Here is an 18284-nt window from a genome sequence, read left to right as displayed (position 1 = left end):
ACCAAAAAAAAAGGAGGAGGGGGCGGGGGGCAGGGAGGTAAAAAAAAAAAAAAAAAAATGAGAGGGGGGGGGGGGCGAAAAAACCGAGCGGAGCTTAAAAACTCCCGACAAATGATTATTTACCTCGGCAGCAGCGGAACATCGTAGCTGGCTTCGTGTCGGTCTACAGCCGATTCGGAGAAAAAGAGGAAAAAAATCGGGAGAGAAATGTGCGTGAGGATTAACGCAGAGGCGGGGTGGGAATAAAATAGGCTGGACTTGACTACCAGCTGCGACTATCCGGATTACCCACTCGCTGGAAAAGGGAGAAAACAAGCGAAGCTTCGCGGACATTTGTGCGCTCGGAGAGGATGAGCTGACCGCCGAGGAACGGGGGAAAAAAAACAAGTGTTTGAGGTCGAAAGTTGCGAGTGGATGTGGAAACGGACAGCAGTGGGCCTGGGAGGATATTTAGATGCTGTCGCGTAAACTTCGCTGTCGGTGCCGTTTGAAACCGGCGTTGTAGGAACCGGACCGCACAGGAAAGGAAAAAAAGAAAAACACAAAATCCACCGCAGCGACAAGCTTCATGTCGAGCCCGACAGCAGTTTATTGCACCGGGTATTAAAGAGACAGCGAGAAAGAGAGAGAGGGAGAGGAGGAAAAAACCCAGAAGATCGGCTGCTCGTGCAGATGCCAACGGCAGACTGCAGGTTGCTCCATCATGGCCGGATCATGAGGTGTTTGACTTATTTGCTGCTACTTCCAGAAACACTGAAAAAGTCCAAGAAGGTAACCAAGCTGCCGGGCCGGCTGCCGCTATGTTATGAGATCCTGACTCTGTCCCTGTCGAGCAAGAAAAAGCAGCAGCAGAAGGAGAAGGAGAAGAAGATGGCTGCGGAGTTGTACCCCGCTAACAACACCAATAACACCAACCTGGCCAACGGAACTACGGTGGCTGACGCGGAGAAGACCAAGGAGCTGCAGGTGTGCCAGGCCAGCGGGAGCAGCGGCGGCGGCGGAGGGAGCGCGGCGACCACCCCGACCACCCAGCAAAACATCAACAACAACAACGTAGACCCACCCAGCTGGCAGTGCAGCCACCCCACGCTCCGAGAGAGGTAACTCCAGAAACACAGAGGACACTTATCCGCCGTAATCTACCGGGGCACACTGTGCGCAAAGCCCGGTTACAGGGATCGCAGTGCGAAAGAGTCGCTGTCAGAGTAATGACAGCCGCTTTGACTCGCTGTATTAACACGGAAGCTGACAGCAGCAGCAGCAAAGTGCACGAAAATCACTGCTGTGAGGATCGCTCATGCTCATTTTACTTTTACTTTTACTCCCTCAAGTTTCTAGAAAATTGATTTACTGTTGGAGCTTTTATCTAAACCAACATGAGCTTTTTTGTTTGTTTTACTTATTTGCTCCTACCGTTCTTTAATCTCTTTAATTTATTCTGGCAGTAAACAAATCCCACTTGAGTTTGAACTGTTGATCTGCCAAAACAAGACATTTTAAAAATGTCACCAAGCACTCTGGGGAACTTTCCATAGATCCCAATGAGCTGACATTTTCGAGGCTGAGGGATAAAGTGTGAAAACAATAAGAGGGTAGTCCTCTTTTCTCCCTGCAGCCCTCCTGTTAGAGCTACATCGTCCCTAAATCTATGAAAATAACCAGTGTCTCTAGGCAAAAGCAGTGTGGGAGGACTTGATGTTATACAATAGTTGAGGCTTACTCGTGAAACCTGCTCTGTTTTTAGGAACGCCTTGATGTTTAACAATGAGCTGATGGCTGATGTCCACTTCATTGTCGGGCCCTTGGGGGCCTCGCAGAAGGTTCCCGCACACAAGGTAAGGAGTGCATCTCGGAAAAATCGCTGCAAACCAGAGAAAGACGGGAAGCTTATGCACTAACTTAACTAATGTTGATATTTGAGCTTTAAATTTAAATATGAGCTCAGAGGACAATGCGAGGTAATATATCGGCTCTAGTGTTGAACTTGTGAAAGACGAGCGCCTCTGGTTTCTCTGACGCATCTGTCTCCTCCCTCTCCCCTCCCTTCTCAGTACGTGCTGGCCGTGGGAAGCTCCGTCTTCTGTGCCATGTTTTACAGCGATCTGGCGGAGGAGGAGTCTGAGATCCATATCCCAGATGTGGAACCTGCTGCTTTTCTAATTCTGCTGAAGTAAGCCACTCACCATCCCTTCGCACAGCCAACCAGAAGCTGAGATGACAAGCACAGTCAGTGTCACTTCAAAGCATATTATTACTCATCCAAAGCTAAGCAGAGGCGAATGCCAAAATGCTCGGAGCGCCAGAGAGCCGTGGCAGCGGCGCGGTGCTCTGTAATTGCTGGTTTTCTCAGCGCTCTTTGTTCGACTGGCAACATTTTTTTTTTTCCCCCCTTTTCCTCATCCTGACAGTTTGCCTTTATGCACACTAGTAGTTATAAATAACATGCCTTTGTTGCTCATTCAGTAGCGCTGGCTAAAAGCGTAGCACAGATTGTTGCTCTGCAGACTTTCTGGAAAACGGGTAGGATTATGTATAATGGTGTTATATAATCTTCTTTGGGAAGGAAAAGAATTCCCTTTTTTTGTTTGCTGAGTCTTTTGATACAGTAGGAAGAAGAAGAAATGCGGAGCCAGAGTCACTTAAATGTGTTCATCACTGTACCTTCTTAGTCAGCATATCATCTGTCAGCCAGTCTGATTTCTGTACATTTAAGGCTCTTTTCTTTCTCCCAGGTACTTGTACAGCGATGAGATCGACCTGGAGGCAGACACGGTGCTGGCCACCTTGTACGCTGCCAAAAAGTACATCGTCCCTGCACTGGCCAAGGCCTGCGTCACCTTCCTGGAGACCAGCCTGGAGGCCAAGAATGCCTGCGTGCTGCTCTCTCAGAGCCGCCTGTTTGAGGAGCCCGAGCTGACGCAGCGCTGCTGGGAGGTAATTGACGCCCAGGCCGAACTCGCGCTCCGCTCGGAGGGCTTCTGTGAAATTGACCTGCAGACGCTGGACATCATCTTGCGGCGGGAGACCCTCAACACCAAAGAAGTGGTGGTGTTTGAGGCGGTCATGAACTGGGCCACGGCAGAATGCAAGAGACAGGGTTTGGGGCCCACCACTCGCAACAAAAGAGAGGTCCTGGGTAAGGCGCTGTTCTTGGTGCGCATCCCCACCATGAGCCTGGACGAATTTGCAAACGGTGCAGCGCAGTCGGACATCCTGACACTGGAGGAGACGCACAATGTCTTCCTGTGGTACACTGCGGCCAAAAAGCCCCAACTAGACTTCCCTCTGAATCCCAGGAAGGGCTTGGCTCCTCAGAGGTGCCACCGCTTCCAGTCCTCGGCCTACCGGAGCAACCAGTGGCGCTACCGCGGCCGGTGCGACAGCATCCAGTTTGCTGTGGACAAGCGGATCTTTATTGCCGGTTTGGGCCTGTACGGGTCGAGCGGCGGCAAAGCAGAGTACAGCGTGAAAATCGAGCTTAAGAGACAGGGGGTGATCCTGGCGCAGAACCTGACAAAGTTTGTGTCGGACGGCTCGAGCAGCACGTTCCCGGTGTGGTTCGAGCATCCTGTTCAGGTGGAGCAGGACGCGTTCTACACAGTGAGCGCCGTCCTGGACGGGAATGAGCTGAGCTACTTCGGCCAGGAGGGCATGACGGAGGTGCAGTGCGGGAAGGTCACGTTTCAGTTCCAGTGCTCCTCCGACAGCACCAACGGGACTGGAGTACAGGGAGGACAGATCCCCGAGCTTGTGTTCTATGCATAAGCTGCTCTGGACTGCTGATGGGAAATTAGGTCTATCGCTGCCTCCCAACCTTCAAAGTAATGTAGCATTAAAAGACACTTGAGTAATGTCACACTAAATGGCCTGGTTAGTTCTATAAGAGACTATTTTAAAAGCGAAGGAGCTGTTTTATCTTATTTAATTTAATGTTATTTTTTTATTTAAATGCTGATTTAACGTTATTCGCTCAGAAGCTTATGTTTTTCAAGGGCTGCGGCTGCTGTAGAAACAACATTAATACAGTGACCTGTGGTTATGTAATCAAGCTGAGCTCCAGAACTGGAACAAGTAGGGTCTGCTTCAAATTGTGTAATTGCAAGTCTATATACAATGTTGTTACTATAGTCCAGGCAGCAATATCACCCGAGGAGCAAACTTTATGTAGTGTTCGATTCTCATGCAGAAAAAAAAAGTAGAAATCTTGTCAAGAACAGAGTCGTTTTGCACTTCAGAGGACGGCCTCAGAAACGTTGTGTCTTTTTGTAAAATACAATTATCTGTTAACAGCTTGATGCTGTTGATGAGCAGATGTGTTCTGTACAAGAATGCTTATACACCTGCCGAAATATAAAGGTTATGTGAGAAAGCCGCACATGTCACATCTTATGGGCTCTGGGTGAGGGAGTGGGGGATTTGAGGGGCAGCAGCGCCCTCTGGTAACTAAAGTGGGAACTACACATTAGGTTTCTACCTCACTTGCATGGAGTTTGGCAAGCACAGATTTGAGGATTGATAAGGGTTATGTCTCTTTTTGTAAGTGAGGATTTGGAGTCCTCATCGTGTTTCCTCCTAAATAAACTGCACAGTGCATTTAAGAGACAGCACACTTACATTAACGCTGGCAAAACACTATAATGGACATGCAAAGCTATGCACGAGGAAAGCAGAGCCTAAACCAGTGATTTTCTTAGACAGTTTCCCAAAATATTTTGTACATTATAGTTAATGTTACTGCACTTCTGCTTTGGCAGGAAGGCTCGTCGTGTTCAGTTCAAGGCAAAGTGACAACAGAGCTCATAATTGTCCTGGTAGCTGCAGACCAGACCAGCCTTACAAAAATCAAAGGTGGTCACATTTGAGTTTTTGTAAATGTAGAAAAGTCAAACTCTTGAGTTTAATAAGCTAATAATATGCCGTACTTCACAAAAAGTATGGGATGCTTTCAGAAACAATGACATGGACCGATTTTATTTATTAGACAATTTGAACAAAGGGTAGAAAACAGAAAAATTAGAATAAAACATATTTTGGTGTGACTGCCCTCCACCTCATCAGTTTTTCCCCTGTTCTGAAAGTTTAAATCTCTGGAGGAGCTTTCAACAGTGTGAAGAAATAACTCACTTTTGAAAATAATATTTTTACAGAAAGGTGTAATATACACCGGCCACTTTATTTGGTGTACCTTCTAGTACTGGGCTGGACCCTCTCCATGCATGTCTGCAAAGATTCAACAAAGTTGGTGCAAACATTCCTCACAGAGTTTGGTCCATATTGAGCAGTTGTTGTCATGCAGTTGCTGCAGATTTGTCAGCTCCACACCCATGATGATAACCTCTCATTACATTACACCACTGCCAGCCTGAACCGTTGATACAAATCAGTCCCCGCTTTCATGTTCTTTATACCAAATTCCGACTCTACCATCCAAATGTCGCAGCACAAATCAAAACTGAGCAGACCGGGCCGCTTTTCTGACCTTCTATGGTCTACTTTTGTTGAGCCTGTTTGAATTACATCCTTGGTTTCCTGTTCTTAGCCCACAGAAGTGACACCTGGTGTGGTCTTCTGCTGCTGTGAAGTCTATCTGCTACAAGGTTTGACATGCTGTACGTCCAGACATGCTCCTCCCTGGCTGTAATGAGTGCTTATTTGAGTTTCTGTTGTCCTTCTAACAGCTTGAAGCAGTCTAGCCGTACTTTTTTGACACCAACGGGGCATTTTTGCCCAGAGATCTGCTGCTATCTAGACATTTTCCTATGTTTGGACCATCCTGTGAATCCGAGCTGCCTAACATAAATGCAGTGAGTTGCTGTTATATGATTGGCTATGATTGCCATGTGCTACAGAGAAGTTAAACAGGTATACTTAATGAAAGGTTAAGTGAGTGTATACAGCTTTTCATTAGAGGGGACTATAATAATTTACCAGCAGACATCCTCCAGCTCCAGCTTCTTTTCCCTGTTATTAAACCTATAGTGAACATTTCTGGTCTTTACAATATGTGAAAGGTATAAAGTAAAACTTATGTCACACCTTATTCAGCATTTTTATAACACAACTCACAGTAAACAGAGTAAAGTGGAGGTCATACCTATAGCAGGAGCGTTGATGCAAAGTTCTCTGGCCAGAACAAGAAACGTTCTTCCCAACACATAGACGTTCACCTGTGGATGAGACAACACAGGATGAGTAAACGATGTTATTCAGCAGACGTAAACCACCTCGCGCTGCCAGGAAAAGTGTATCTAATGACTCCAGGAGCCATTAAATCCATTCAAAGCCACTTACAGAATTATAGTAGAGTGCGATTAAGCACACTATCAGGATATGAAATAAGGCCGTTGCATCACCGGCAGGACAAGTGTTCTGGTTACATAATTGACCTGAAGGTTGCAGAACATTTTGCTTTAATGTGTCTGTGATTTGGAGCTGTAGGCTCATTTCTAATCAAAATACCTGCAGCTGCACTCGCTGTGCCCGCATCTTTTGGTTTTTCCGCTCGGTCTGGACAGTCCTGACTTTTCTTCACTCTGAACAGCCCAGAAAATGGTAACGCTTTTGCTTGTTGTGATGAACTCATCAAATTTTAAAAGCAACTTAAATATCTTCATCACTGATGATTAAGAAAGCCCCTTAGAGACATCTATATTTACAAATAAAGCACAATAACTGAATAATCTGACTGTTTCATGTTAAGGTGAAGGCAACTGCTGGTAACCGACTTGTTTCCGTCTCTCCAGCTTCTCAAATGTGACGATTTGCTGTTCATCTTTGTTTTAAATGACAGTAAATTGACCATCTTTGGGATCTGAACTGATTGGCAGCCAAAACAAATCAGGTGAAGATAAAACTTTACATTTTTTTTGCCTTAAACTGACAAGAATCCATAAATAATTTGTATAAACCCTAATCTAGTGAATTTTGGCCAACTTTTATTTTTTAAGGCTGCATCATTTGTGTCACTTTGAAAAATTGGGTTTGCATGTTTCTCTGCAGCACTGGAAAGCAGACCTGTGTAGATGAGCACAAGCATACGATGCAGAACTTCGAGTGTGCGTGTAAGTATTTTAACATGATTCGCAGCAGTGGAGGAGCTCTTTCAACAACACAAAGTCCAACCAGTCATTTCCTGTCCCCAAACAATTCTCATGAGACAAGAAATTCAGCTTCTGAAAAGGCTCTGTTAACTAAAACCATTCTGGGTTGGACATTTATATGGTGCCAAATCACAATAACAGTTGCCTCATGATGCTGTGTATTGTGGGTAGAAACCTGATAATAACACAGCTAAACACCAACAAACAACCCCCCTGTGAGCAAGCACTTGGTGACAGTGGGAAGGAAAAACTCCCTTTCAATAGGAAGAAACATCCTGCAGAACCAGGCTCAGGCTGGAGTGGCTATCTGCTGCAACCAGCTGGTGGAGAGGGAAGGAAAACAATCCAGGGATTTGTGTCTCCTCCTGGGATCTTCACACCTTCACCTAACCTAACAAGTGAAAGTCATAAAATATGAAGTGTATCTTACTTGTTAACACCCCACAACTAGTTTTGTGTCAATTGTGTTTCTACGTTATTGAACAAGTAAACTTGTTACTGAGGCTTTAAGACCTGCAGAGTCAACTGGACTGCAAAAATCAGTGCTGCAGAAAGTTTCAGATTCAAGTAATACGTTCGTATTCATGTCATTATTGAAAACACTTCAGGCAGCAGACTTGATAAACTGGGGCTGATGTGTTTCCCATTTCAAACTTTCTGGAAGAGGATCTGATAAGAAATCCCTTGCGCAGTTAAAACTAGGCTGAGCAGTAGACTAGAAACCAGGTTTGTCAAAGGAAGAGAGGTAATGGGAGGTGAATGGTGCTGTGTGTCATCAGGGTTATCTCACAGGAACCTCCCATCACAGATGTTTCATTGTGTTTTACCCCACAACACCTCCAGAAGGCTCAGCAGTAAGAAAAAGAAAAAAAAAGCAGGGGGTTGGGGGTGCCCCCACCCACCCCCTACTTTATCTGAAAGGATCTGATGATGGATACTGTTGAATAACAAAGCCACGAGGCTGCACATCTATCATCTCTTAACGAATTAACAGCGCTGCAGCCTGGAATTAAATTCTGCTCTGGCTGAAATTTGAAGGAGGCGGCAGTGAAAGCTGGAGGATCAGGTCATGAACTCGGGTCACATCTCTGTCATTCCTTCAGACCAACTCTCCCGAGAACACGGGGAGGGGGGACTAAAACGAGGAGGTTTTAGGAACAGACAGACGGACTCTTGCTCAAGGCCTCCCCTGGTGTCGAGCAGGGACACAGATGCTGCTTTGCTATTCTGGGAAGTTGATTCCAGCGAGGAATTTCTACATGAAAGCAGAAATATTGGAGCAGGAGGAAGTGGAACAAGTGCAGTCACTACTGTGTGACTGATAAAACGGGGTTGATCGCCATCATTAATACTACGATATACAGACAAATGAGGAGTCACACCGACTCCTCAGAGTAATCTGTACAAGAATACGAAACAGTAAAGAGCCAACTTTATTTCAATGATGAAAAAAAACAGCACACAATCACAGTGTGCTTGATCTGCCCAGCACCAAACAGCGATCAGCGTTAGAGAGGAGCTGGTGAAGCTTTAGCACCTTAAGAACAGGCGTTTTTCTCCGGAGCTGGATGAGATCAAAAACGGAGCTAACAGAGTGTCAATATAAGGATGTATATTCATCACAAATTGTTTTTCTACTGAATACAGAAAAACTACAAATAACCAGCTGTTTGCAAGCTCAATACATCGCTGCTATTTCTTGTTGTGATTGGAGAAAGCTCACAAGTTTATATTTTATGTTTGGGTCCTGTTTTGTGCGTGAAATAACACCGTGCCAAACAGGTCATTTTTAGAAGCAAAAAGTGGAAACTTGTGACCCAAACTGCCCGCTGTACACATCTATCACAGTTTTCAGACCCCCCCGTCCCCTGATGTACTTTTGACCTGTTGTACTGATTGGAGCTGTGCACCATGTTCCTGTGCAGAGAGATTTATTACAGATACCGGAGGCACTCTCAATTTCAGCTGGACTCATAAAGTAGTTTGTTTTTGCCTAATTATACTTGCTTGCTGGATTTGCCACTTTATTAAAACTTTTAATTAATCAGAAGTCTCGAGGTGGCTGAAAAGCACACAATTATTTTATTTTTGCAATGTAAGAGTCACACTGTTTAAGAATGAAAAAGAACGAAGAGATTGCAAACATTTTATGCAATTTGGGAAACTTTGTTCTGTATGATGCACAAGATGCAGATATATCCTAAAAATAAGTGTTAGAACTGTCAATCGTCTATTATGCAGAACATCAAGATGTAAACAGTCATCACAGACAAGTGACATTCACTCTTGTGGTCTGAACATTATATTCGAGTCACGCCTGAGACTTTAAAGTTCAGCAGTGGCTGAACCTGAGAACCTGAGGAGTAAATTATCGCCTCTCCATCAAAGCGTTAAATCAAACTTTCCACGGTCAAAGTTCAACCCCCAGCACCCTACAATCAAAACTACTGCGTGGTTACCTGATACGTTCAACAGGTGGACACAGTGATTGGGGCTTTAGAGGAGAACAGCTTTCAATTAAAGAGCTCCTGATGTGGTTCGTATGACTGAAGGCAGCTCCTCTGACAAGCCTGAGGATGAACAGCTCTTTGATAAAGTTGAAAGCTACAAAGGCAAACAGCTGCTGTCAGCAGGTCTGCATGTCTTTATACCACAAACAATGGAACTGGGCAAATGGTAAGTTTGCTTAATGCCACCAAACCGATTGTTAACCAGGATCCCAGACTGAAATCTTAGCACAAAGTTTAGCAGCTGAAACCAATCAAACAGAACATTTTGAGCACTGACAGGTAAAGTGAATAACACGGATTATCTCATCATTATGGCACCTGTTAGTCGGTGGGATATATTAGGGAGCAAGTTAGTCCTCAAAGTACTAAGAAGCAGGAAAAATAGGGAAGCGTAAGGATTTAAGCGAGTCTGACGAGGACCAAATTGTGATGGCCGGACGGCTGGGTCAGAGCATCTCAAAAACTGCAGCTCTTGTGGGGGTTCCCAGTCTGCAGAGGTCAGTATCTATCAATAAGCGATCCAAGGAAGGAACAGTGGTGAGCCTGGGCATGTGAGACTCGCACCTTCAGGGGTCTAGTGGAGTCCATGCCTTGATGGTTCAGGACTGTTTTGACAGCAAAAGGTGGACCAAGATAATATTAGGCAGGTGTACAGAATGTTCTGCCTGATTGGTCTATAAGACAATAAATATATGACAACCCACAGCATCCTAAAAAGCACTCAAAGGATCATCTTTGTCTGCGTCCCTGTAGCCTGACAATGATCAGGGTCAAAATATAGAGGGCCAAAAGCCAGACTTGTTCTTGAAGAATAACACTCACTGGCATCAGGAATGGTTCAATTTCATGTTACCACCAACTGGCAAACATCTGGTGTGGTGACACTCCCCCAAAGACTGATGAAGCATCCAAATAGTGTTGAGGTCACCACCCAAAGCACCTGTTGCACAAAACTCTGCATGTGTGCAAAGATATAGCTCTCACATGAAAGAAACATCTGAACCACTCAATTAATGACCAACATGCTAAACTTCCATAACGTCAGCTGGATACAAAGGCAGCTGGTATCGATCCGACCCTCAGCAATGGAGCCTCTCCGTTTAAGCAGCTTTGCGAAAACAGGCTGAGACAGACAAAGCTGACCATTCATCCAAACAATGCTAGGAAGACCAAGTGGTCTGGGTGTGGATCCATAAAAAGTGATTGGTAGAGTAGAACGCACCCCACCGCCCCAGCAGCAGCAGCTACAGCCACATTTCTCAGCATTAATAACCCCACCCACCTAAAATCCAATACAAATCCATTCCCAACCCCCAAATGCCAGGGTGGTGCTGGTGGTGGGGGAGGGGTGGACGGCTCCTCCAGGACAGCTGGGTGCATAAAAATAAAAGCCCCCGACCAGCTGTGACTCTGAGAAATGTCCCATCCTCACCAACACCACACCCCTGATTCACTGTGAATCGGCTGCCATTAAATATGCAGACAAATGGAGGGCTTACTAAATTTATACACATGCAGACAAGAAAGGTTTAATCACACGGGGGAAAGTGTGAGTGCAGGAGCAGCTAGGGAGACCTGCACTATGGGAGCAGTGGTAGAAGGTAGTGTGTTTAATTGGTTTGCTTGAACAGGGTTGGGCCTTAAGACGCATCAAAGTGACAAAGATGACATTTTCATCCAAGTCTGGAGAAGCTATTTCATTCTAACAGTTTTTAATAGTGATTTACAGCAGATTTCATGAAAGAACACAAGAAAAATGGTCTAATATAAACAGGGGCTTCAACTGAGAGTTTAAATATAACTGATGTGGACATTTTTTACCCTATTTTGTTCTAAAGACCAAAGAATTCACAGATAATATGAAAAAAACCTAATAAATCAATCATCCAATATAGACATAGTAAAACTTACCTGCAGAATATCACTGAGATCCAAGAGCATGTCTGAGAAAACCCAGGTCAAGGCAACTAAATGTTCAGGTCATGATTTGTATTTTTCCAAACAGTCAAACAGAAGAAGAGCCAGGCTGTCGTCATTTTTAGGTGATCTTGAACAACAGTTCTCCAGGTTCTCTGAAGGTCTTTACTTTTGACATTTTGCTGTTTTTCCCACTCATTTTCACTCAAGTCCTTGTACATTACATTTCAAAATGTTTGTTAAGTAACATAAAAGATTGACCTCTGAGTCATTCAAGCATAAAACAAAAAAAAAAAAGTTATGTACTAAGTGGATGAGCCAGAGTTTTATCTACATATAACAGCATATTTAGCAAAGAGCTGTAGTTAAATGACACTTTGTTACTGATTCTTTGGTAAACACCAACAGTGTTAATATTTTTGCAGGCCTAAAAATCTATTTAGGGCAGATAAACAGTATTTAAAATCATGTAATATCCTGAGAGATGCATTTGGCCTTTCAGTTGATTCATCTACCGTTTGCTGAAGCCTCATCTGAAAGGATCTCAGTAAAAGGATGACTGTCAAGATGTCTTTCATAAGGAAAGAGCTGAAGCAATCAAAATTACACAAGAACTAGACTGAAAATCTGTGGCAAAAATTTCTAATTTGTGATGAACACAAATGAGATGTTTTGTTTCAAATTAACTTCAATATACATGAAGGAAAGAGACACGACAGCCATCAGCAGGCTACAGCCATCTGTAAAACACGGTTGAGGCTCTATCATGGTTTGGGTCTATATTTCAGTCTGGTGCTGGAGCTTATGTCAAAATTTCTGTAATTATTAATGCAGAAGAGATCCATCAGATACCATTCAATAGCATCTGAATGACAACAACTTCATTTTTCAGGATGACAATGATCCCTAACCAGTGCTAATGCAGTAAAAGCCAACCTGGATAGAACAAAATAACACAACAAAACTCGCCAGAGCCCAGAGCTCAACATCACTGTGGCAGTGTGGAAGCATTTTCAGAACAAATAAAAAGGTAGCCAGCATCCTCTAGGAAGCCCGAAGAACCATTTTCATGATTTTCAAGCTCGTCTGAATTACAGAAACTCTATTTTTGTCTTAGAAATCTGTATTTTTGCGCTTTTTACTACACCTAGTCCCCATCTTCCTGGTGAAATATAAAGAAATGATGGGTGGCTCAAGAGTATTGCACAGTACTATGAATATAAAGAAAGTTTTATAGATTTCCCCTATCCACCCACGAAACTAAGCACAGGTAGATTTCCTGATGGTATGACTTTGCACATGTTCAGAGGGCACCAGCGTAACCTTAACGACAAAATAAAAATTCAGTGAACACAAATCGAATGACACCCAAGTCTCACTTTAACCAGGCGACTCTTCAACAACAACAACAGGCCTGTCAAAGAGACACTCAGACGTCTGACCGGGTTCTGGATAGCCCGTCTTCCCAGTTCCCGACCAGCTTGAACACACTGGTCTCTATGGCGACAGCTGCACCTGTCTCCAGGCTGCCTATGTGGATTAGCGGAGCTCCTCTGAAAAAGGCCGCACAATGGAATTAGCAGCAGTGCAGATGAAATGCAAAAAGATAATCCCGGCATATCCCGTCTGGAAATTGCAGATGATTCCATTAATCAGGAAAATAAAGAGCAGCAGGTCCTTCAACACATCTGGATCCTGGGATGGGGGGCTACTTAGATCTTATATGGCAGCAGGAGAGATCAGAGGATATTTAATCCTCATGATCTCCCCCCTCCTCCCCCGTTACACATCTTAGAGGCTCTTGTAATATTTCACATCAGTCACAAGTCTGTACTTATATTAAACAGCATTTGATTGCAGTAGCCATTCCTGTTAATGCTGGTCAATAATTCTTCTTAATGCATTTTGCCTCTAAATTTGCAGCCCCAGAACTGGTCAAGATGTTTAAGTATGAAATTGACATGTTGAGATACCTTGAGTTGGGGTGGGGTTGGGTAACAATAAGGACATAAACCCTGGCCGATCCATTCAGTGTTATTTTTAAACTCAACAATGACACCAAAGCTTAAAGACAGGTCCATAAATAAAAGGTTTTCCCACTTTGCCCTGACCTCAATCCATCAGCACCTTTGGGATGAACTGGAACACAGGCTGTGAGTCAGACCTCATCAGCCAACATCAGTGTTGGACCCCATTATCGCTCCTGTGGCTGAATGGGAACAAATCTCAGCTACAAAAACCCGCTGAAAGCCTGAAACACCAAGAGAGTGGAGGAGCAACAGATTAATGCTCGTGGTTTGGAAATGAGATGCCCTGCAAAACCAAAAGAACTGGGTAGACTGCTGTGCAGAATAAAAAAGGTAAAGGCTGCTGCTGTTGTTTCACAGCAGACACTTTATGGAAATGACCGCCCGTTTGTGTGTCTCTAACTGTAATTATCTGGCAAAAAAATGATCACACCAGGTACCATTTCCAAAAATAACAGTCTGAGCAGTTTTGAGGACAGACCGCCTTAAAAGAGGCAAAAAGACCCAAAGTTTCTGGAGCGAGATCAGAGAGGCGGTGTGATGCAGCCAGGAGGCGGCTGTGGCTGCAGAGTAATTGCCCTACTTTCTGAGTGTGGCCACTCTCAGAAGGACACACTCAGAGCTCCATCAACATGTAAGAAGAGATTGTATTCAGCTGCAGTGAAAGAAGTTAATGATGGTAAAAGGTTTAAATAAATTCAGTATAATTTTATCATTTAAAACCTTGTTTTTGTTTTATTTCAGTAAAAAACTGGTCCTTAGTGCCAGACTCCAGTTCATCCACTGTCAGAAGCAAGCCATTTTAACTCCTACTGTATTTAAGGCCATCCTCCCTTAAAGTAGCTTTCTTCTACTCGCAGATCGCTCTGTTAGGAACGCCCCCTCTCAGTGACATCATACAGAACCAACAGACAAGGTTAAAGATCCAAGGTCAAGATGGATTTGACACAAGCAGAGGAGGGACAGTGGATATACTGGACAAAAGACGTCAAAGATGGACCTTACAGGCAGGAGGAAAAGTAGAAGACAGAAGGGTCATGGATATACTGAGAGCACAACAGGATGCTAAGGATAGGATGAGATGGAGGCAGATGATTCACTACGGTGAAGAAGAAGCATAACAACAAGACAAACAAGAGGTTTATGGGAAACTACTGAATTATGAGACAGCAGAAAAACTGGAAATAGAAAGAATGCATTGAAGGAAGGTAAGAAAGACAAATAGAAAATTCACAACACATGAACAATCGGTGAGCGTCTGAAAATGGATGAATGATCCCAACAGTGTGGTCGCTCCTCGTAAATTAAACCCCAAGTTTGATGGATGTTTCCCTTTTTTACTCCACTCTCCTTCTCCTTCTGTCTTTGTCCTCATCTTCCCCTGCGACAACATTACAGAGTCACCCAGCTGTGGAAAAGGAAGCAAGCAGAGCTATTTTTACCCCAGTGACACTCTTCAAAACATGCACAAACAGACAGGCCTGCGCCAACACGCGCGCACACACAAACACAAAAGCCCAGCAAACAATGCAGCAGGAATGCATTACACCCTGCTCGCCTCTTTTCATTAGGCAAACCTATCCCGGCCGTTCTGTGCAGCAGTTACATAACGCAATCACCCTCGGAGGTGAAGTGAGTCAGGAGTAAACCCACACTGAGAGCAGAAAAAAAATAAATAAAGAGCTTCTGTGCTTATGAAAAAAGGATGAACCAAAAAGTCCCATTATCCCGATGATGACACATCACTCTCGACTTCAATAAGCTGCCGTTAGCACTGTATGAAACATTTAGAAAGGCGGTGACAGGCGGCCCGGCCTCTGCAGGCTCACATCAAAAGTAACCTGCTGACTTTATTGTGCCACCCTCCATCGGTATAAAAGGCGGGTTTGCAAATTTAACTTGCAACTTTGTCTCAGCTAATACTGAACATCTGCTCAGCCGCTGCAGGAGGAGTGCGACGGAAAGGAAAGGGTTCCCTGGTGCATGCAGGAAAAGCAGCTCGGTTATGGAGGAAACTTCTTTGATCAGGCTTCCCCTCAGAGAGCATTCTTCATTACATTCATTTAAACCAACACATACAGGCAGATGGCTAACTTGCCAACTTGACGCACTTCAAATTTATCATTCTAGTTCAACTCAGCCCGATGTAGTTCCCATTAATCTCTCGATTTTGGCTCTCAGAGTCATGCTAATTTGCATTCCTTGACCCTACACATCAGACAGGCACACTAACAGCCTAGAAAGGCAGCTAGCAAACAAAACTACAAAACTGATGTTTAAGGCAGACGGTGTATTGAGTGGTGAGACCGAGAACTATTTTCTGTTGCGAAAGAGGGACATTTATCTGTTTGCCATGAGACACTCGCTTACGAGATGCCAGATATATGGCACCGCGGACACGGAACAGAAGCAGTAAGAAGAGAGGCACGCAGAAAAATATATGTTTTGTGTGTTTCTTCTAAAAAGGGACAGAGTTGTGAAGGCAAGATTCATCCATAAAACAGGATGAAGCACAGCATCGTCATGGTAGGCCGTTCAGAGGGTGACTTTCATATAAACACAGGCAAAGACCTTTAATTTGCTGATACTTAATAATCATTATCATAGATGTATTTTCTTCGTAAATGCTACATGACAAGTGAAATAATGCAGTCGAGCAGGATATGTAAAAGAAACCTATGCTGGACATTTTTTTTATTATTCAATTAAAGACTGTCAATAACTCCACATGTTAAACCCATGATGTGACTCATTTTCCCGTGTGGCCCTTAATGACACTGGGTTTAACATCCCAGAGCTACATAATTAATTTAAAACCTGTTTTGACACGATTCAGAAATTATCCACCCAGAACAATCATTTTTCCAACTGCATCAGGGATGGCCATCTGAGGAGGGAGTTTAATTAGTCTGAAATGAACTTCGCCTTTGTATTGGATATAAGTAGGATGCAGGATGCTGCCATGTGCTGCTTGTTTATCAATTAAGACTGTGTAGCAAACGCTCTGAGCCAGACACAAATTTCCCAGAGGGACAGCGAAGTATACCTCAGTCTTCATTTGCAGGTTCAGCAAGCAAAAGCTAAAAATCAGCTGAGAATCTCAGCTTGCCTGGATTCTGTAAATTGTTTTAAACTCCAATCGTTTGCCTATCACAAGAAACAGAACTGAGCAGAAAGGATACGCGGCGTTCCCTCGGTTCTGCAGACCATGTAGATGCAGGCGGCGATGACATGGGAGGCTTTGCGGCCACGGGTCAGGTGTTTGATGAGCGCCATCTTGTAGAAGTTCAAAGCTGTGTCCATATGGTGCTGGTTCATCTGTAGCTGGTTCCCTACGATGTTGATGTGCTGTTTTGCTGGGGACACAAACAGACAGGCATCAGCTCACAGAAACACAAAGAAAAGTACAAGTGTTCTGCAACCTGCAGACTTTTAGAATCAATACAGAAAAGAAGAAAAACAAGTTTCAGGGGAGAGCTCAGCGTGTGACTGCAAGGTTTGTCTTCTGCCTGCATGAGTGCGCCCAGAAACTGTCATGGAAAATAATTCTTGCATAGTGGAAGCTTTGACCTGATGATGACATGTGATTCAATAAATTAACAGGGAGAATTTCATGGAAGTCCAAGTGATTTTTTCCAAAGAAATCTGACATATATCATCTATGACTATCCAAGAAGATTTTGTTGAAATGTAAGTGAGAGATGGACACGTGGAGAGTTAGTTTCTTTTCTGTGGATGTGCTTAAGAAGCAAATCATCATATCCAAGGCAAAACATGCCCTCCATACTCGCCTCATTTTAAGTTCATTATGACTGCAAAAATCGCTTTGGTGTCTTCTGAAAAGATTCAGAAAGCTGTTACAATAAGGGGAATCATCCAAAAACAGTAATACACTCAAGCATCCTTTCAATCAAAAACAACAAAGTATACCAATCAGACCCAGTTTAAAGTTTAAAGTCTGATATAACTCCAAGATCTAAAAAGTAAAGACAACAATAGTGCCCAAACCTTCCATTCTTTTACAGAAGACTATGGGCGAAAAGTCCATCGGCTCCATTCCTGATGAGTTTATAGGCTCACTCACTCATTTAATCATACTTAATAGAACATTATGTTCATTTTAAAAAATTTTGCTCATTGTAAATTGGCGTACACACAGAAAGCTATTCATCTGTCATGCATCATTTTGTAGCTGATGATCAGTCCCTACTGGTCATACCAAGCTCCTATTGCCTCAGTAACTCTCTAATGCATTTACCATGCTGGAATATGTCAGTCAGTGGTACACTGAGCCCATAAACCCTTCAGTCACTTGCCTCAAGGACTAGAAAAGTTTAATTCAGAACTTCGCCACTTTGCATCACCAGGAGTCATTTTGTCTGCGGTTGCTTAAGCTCAGCAATTGTTATCAGCTTTCTATGGTCTCTGGCAATTTAACATGGCCCTGAATGCCATGGTCATTTTGGGCTTTGCATGATTTCTTCTGAACTTTTATTTTATCACGATGGAATAATTGTACGGCATACACCTTTGATGCCTTTTAATATATACTGTACATATTTGAGGTGGTGTTCAAGGTTCTACGGTTTCTTATCTTAATGAGGCCCAGTGTTAACTTTGTGTTAACATTTGATCATAATTGTGATTGTAATTGAAAACAACTGGTAGTTTATCTTCACCAGAATAAATCACATTTGTTTGACAGCATTCACTGGACCAATGCAGGGACC

General features: G+C 43.7%; 2 protein-coding genes across 2 annotated transcripts in view; one reads left to right on the top strand and one right to left on the bottom strand.

Moving 5' to 3' along the window:
- LOC116310699 (transcription factor IIIB 90 kDa subunit-like) overlaps nt 1–18284 on the bottom strand; it is a 121730-nt gene that overhangs the window by 92635 nt on the left and 10811 nt on the right. Inside the window, exons 2-4 of the mRNA XM_039603225.1 lie at nt 16737–16910; nt 11522–11553; nt 6095–6167 (exon numbers count right to left, since the gene is read on the bottom strand). Of these exons, the coding sequence (XP_039459159.1) occupies nt 6095–6167; nt 11522–11553; nt 16737–16910 (279 nt within the window). The remainder of the gene's footprint in view (nt 1–6094; nt 6168–11521; nt 11554–16736; nt 16911–18284) is intronic.
- On the top strand, nt 68–4598 carry LOC116310700 (BTB/POZ domain-containing protein 6-B). The gene is made up of 4 exons (XM_031727566.2): nt 68–1100; nt 1745–1835; nt 2052–2170; nt 2733–4598. Exons 1-4 carry the CDS (start codon nt 673–675, stop codon nt 3763–3765), a joined length of 1671 nt encoding a protein of 556 aa, XP_031583426.2. The 5' UTR covers nt 68–672; the 3' UTR covers nt 3766–4598.

The sequence above is a fragment of the Oreochromis aureus genome, linkage group 19 (assembly GCF_013358895.1).
Source record: "Oreochromis aureus strain Israel breed Guangdong linkage group 19, ZZ_aureus, whole genome shotgun sequence".
NCBI classification, from domain to species: domain Eukaryota; kingdom Metazoa; phylum Chordata; class Actinopteri; order Cichliformes; family Cichlidae; genus Oreochromis; species Oreochromis aureus.
Note: the sequence above shows the minus strand (reverse complement) of the source record. Positions and strands in the feature narration are given on the sequence as shown.

Coding starts and splice junctions, on each gene's coding strand:
- LOC116310700 (XM_031727566.2), top strand. CDS start 673: ATGCCAACGGCAGACTGCAGGTTGCTCCATCATGGCCGGATCATGAGG. Junction 1,101..1,744: donor CACCCCACGCTCCGAGAGAG/GTAACTCCAGAA, acceptor CTCTGTTTTTAG/GAACGCCTTGATGTTTAACA. Junction 1,836..2,051: donor AGAAGGTTCCCGCACACAAG/GTAAGGAGTGCA, acceptor CTCCCTTCTCAG/TACGTGCTGGCCGTGGGAAG.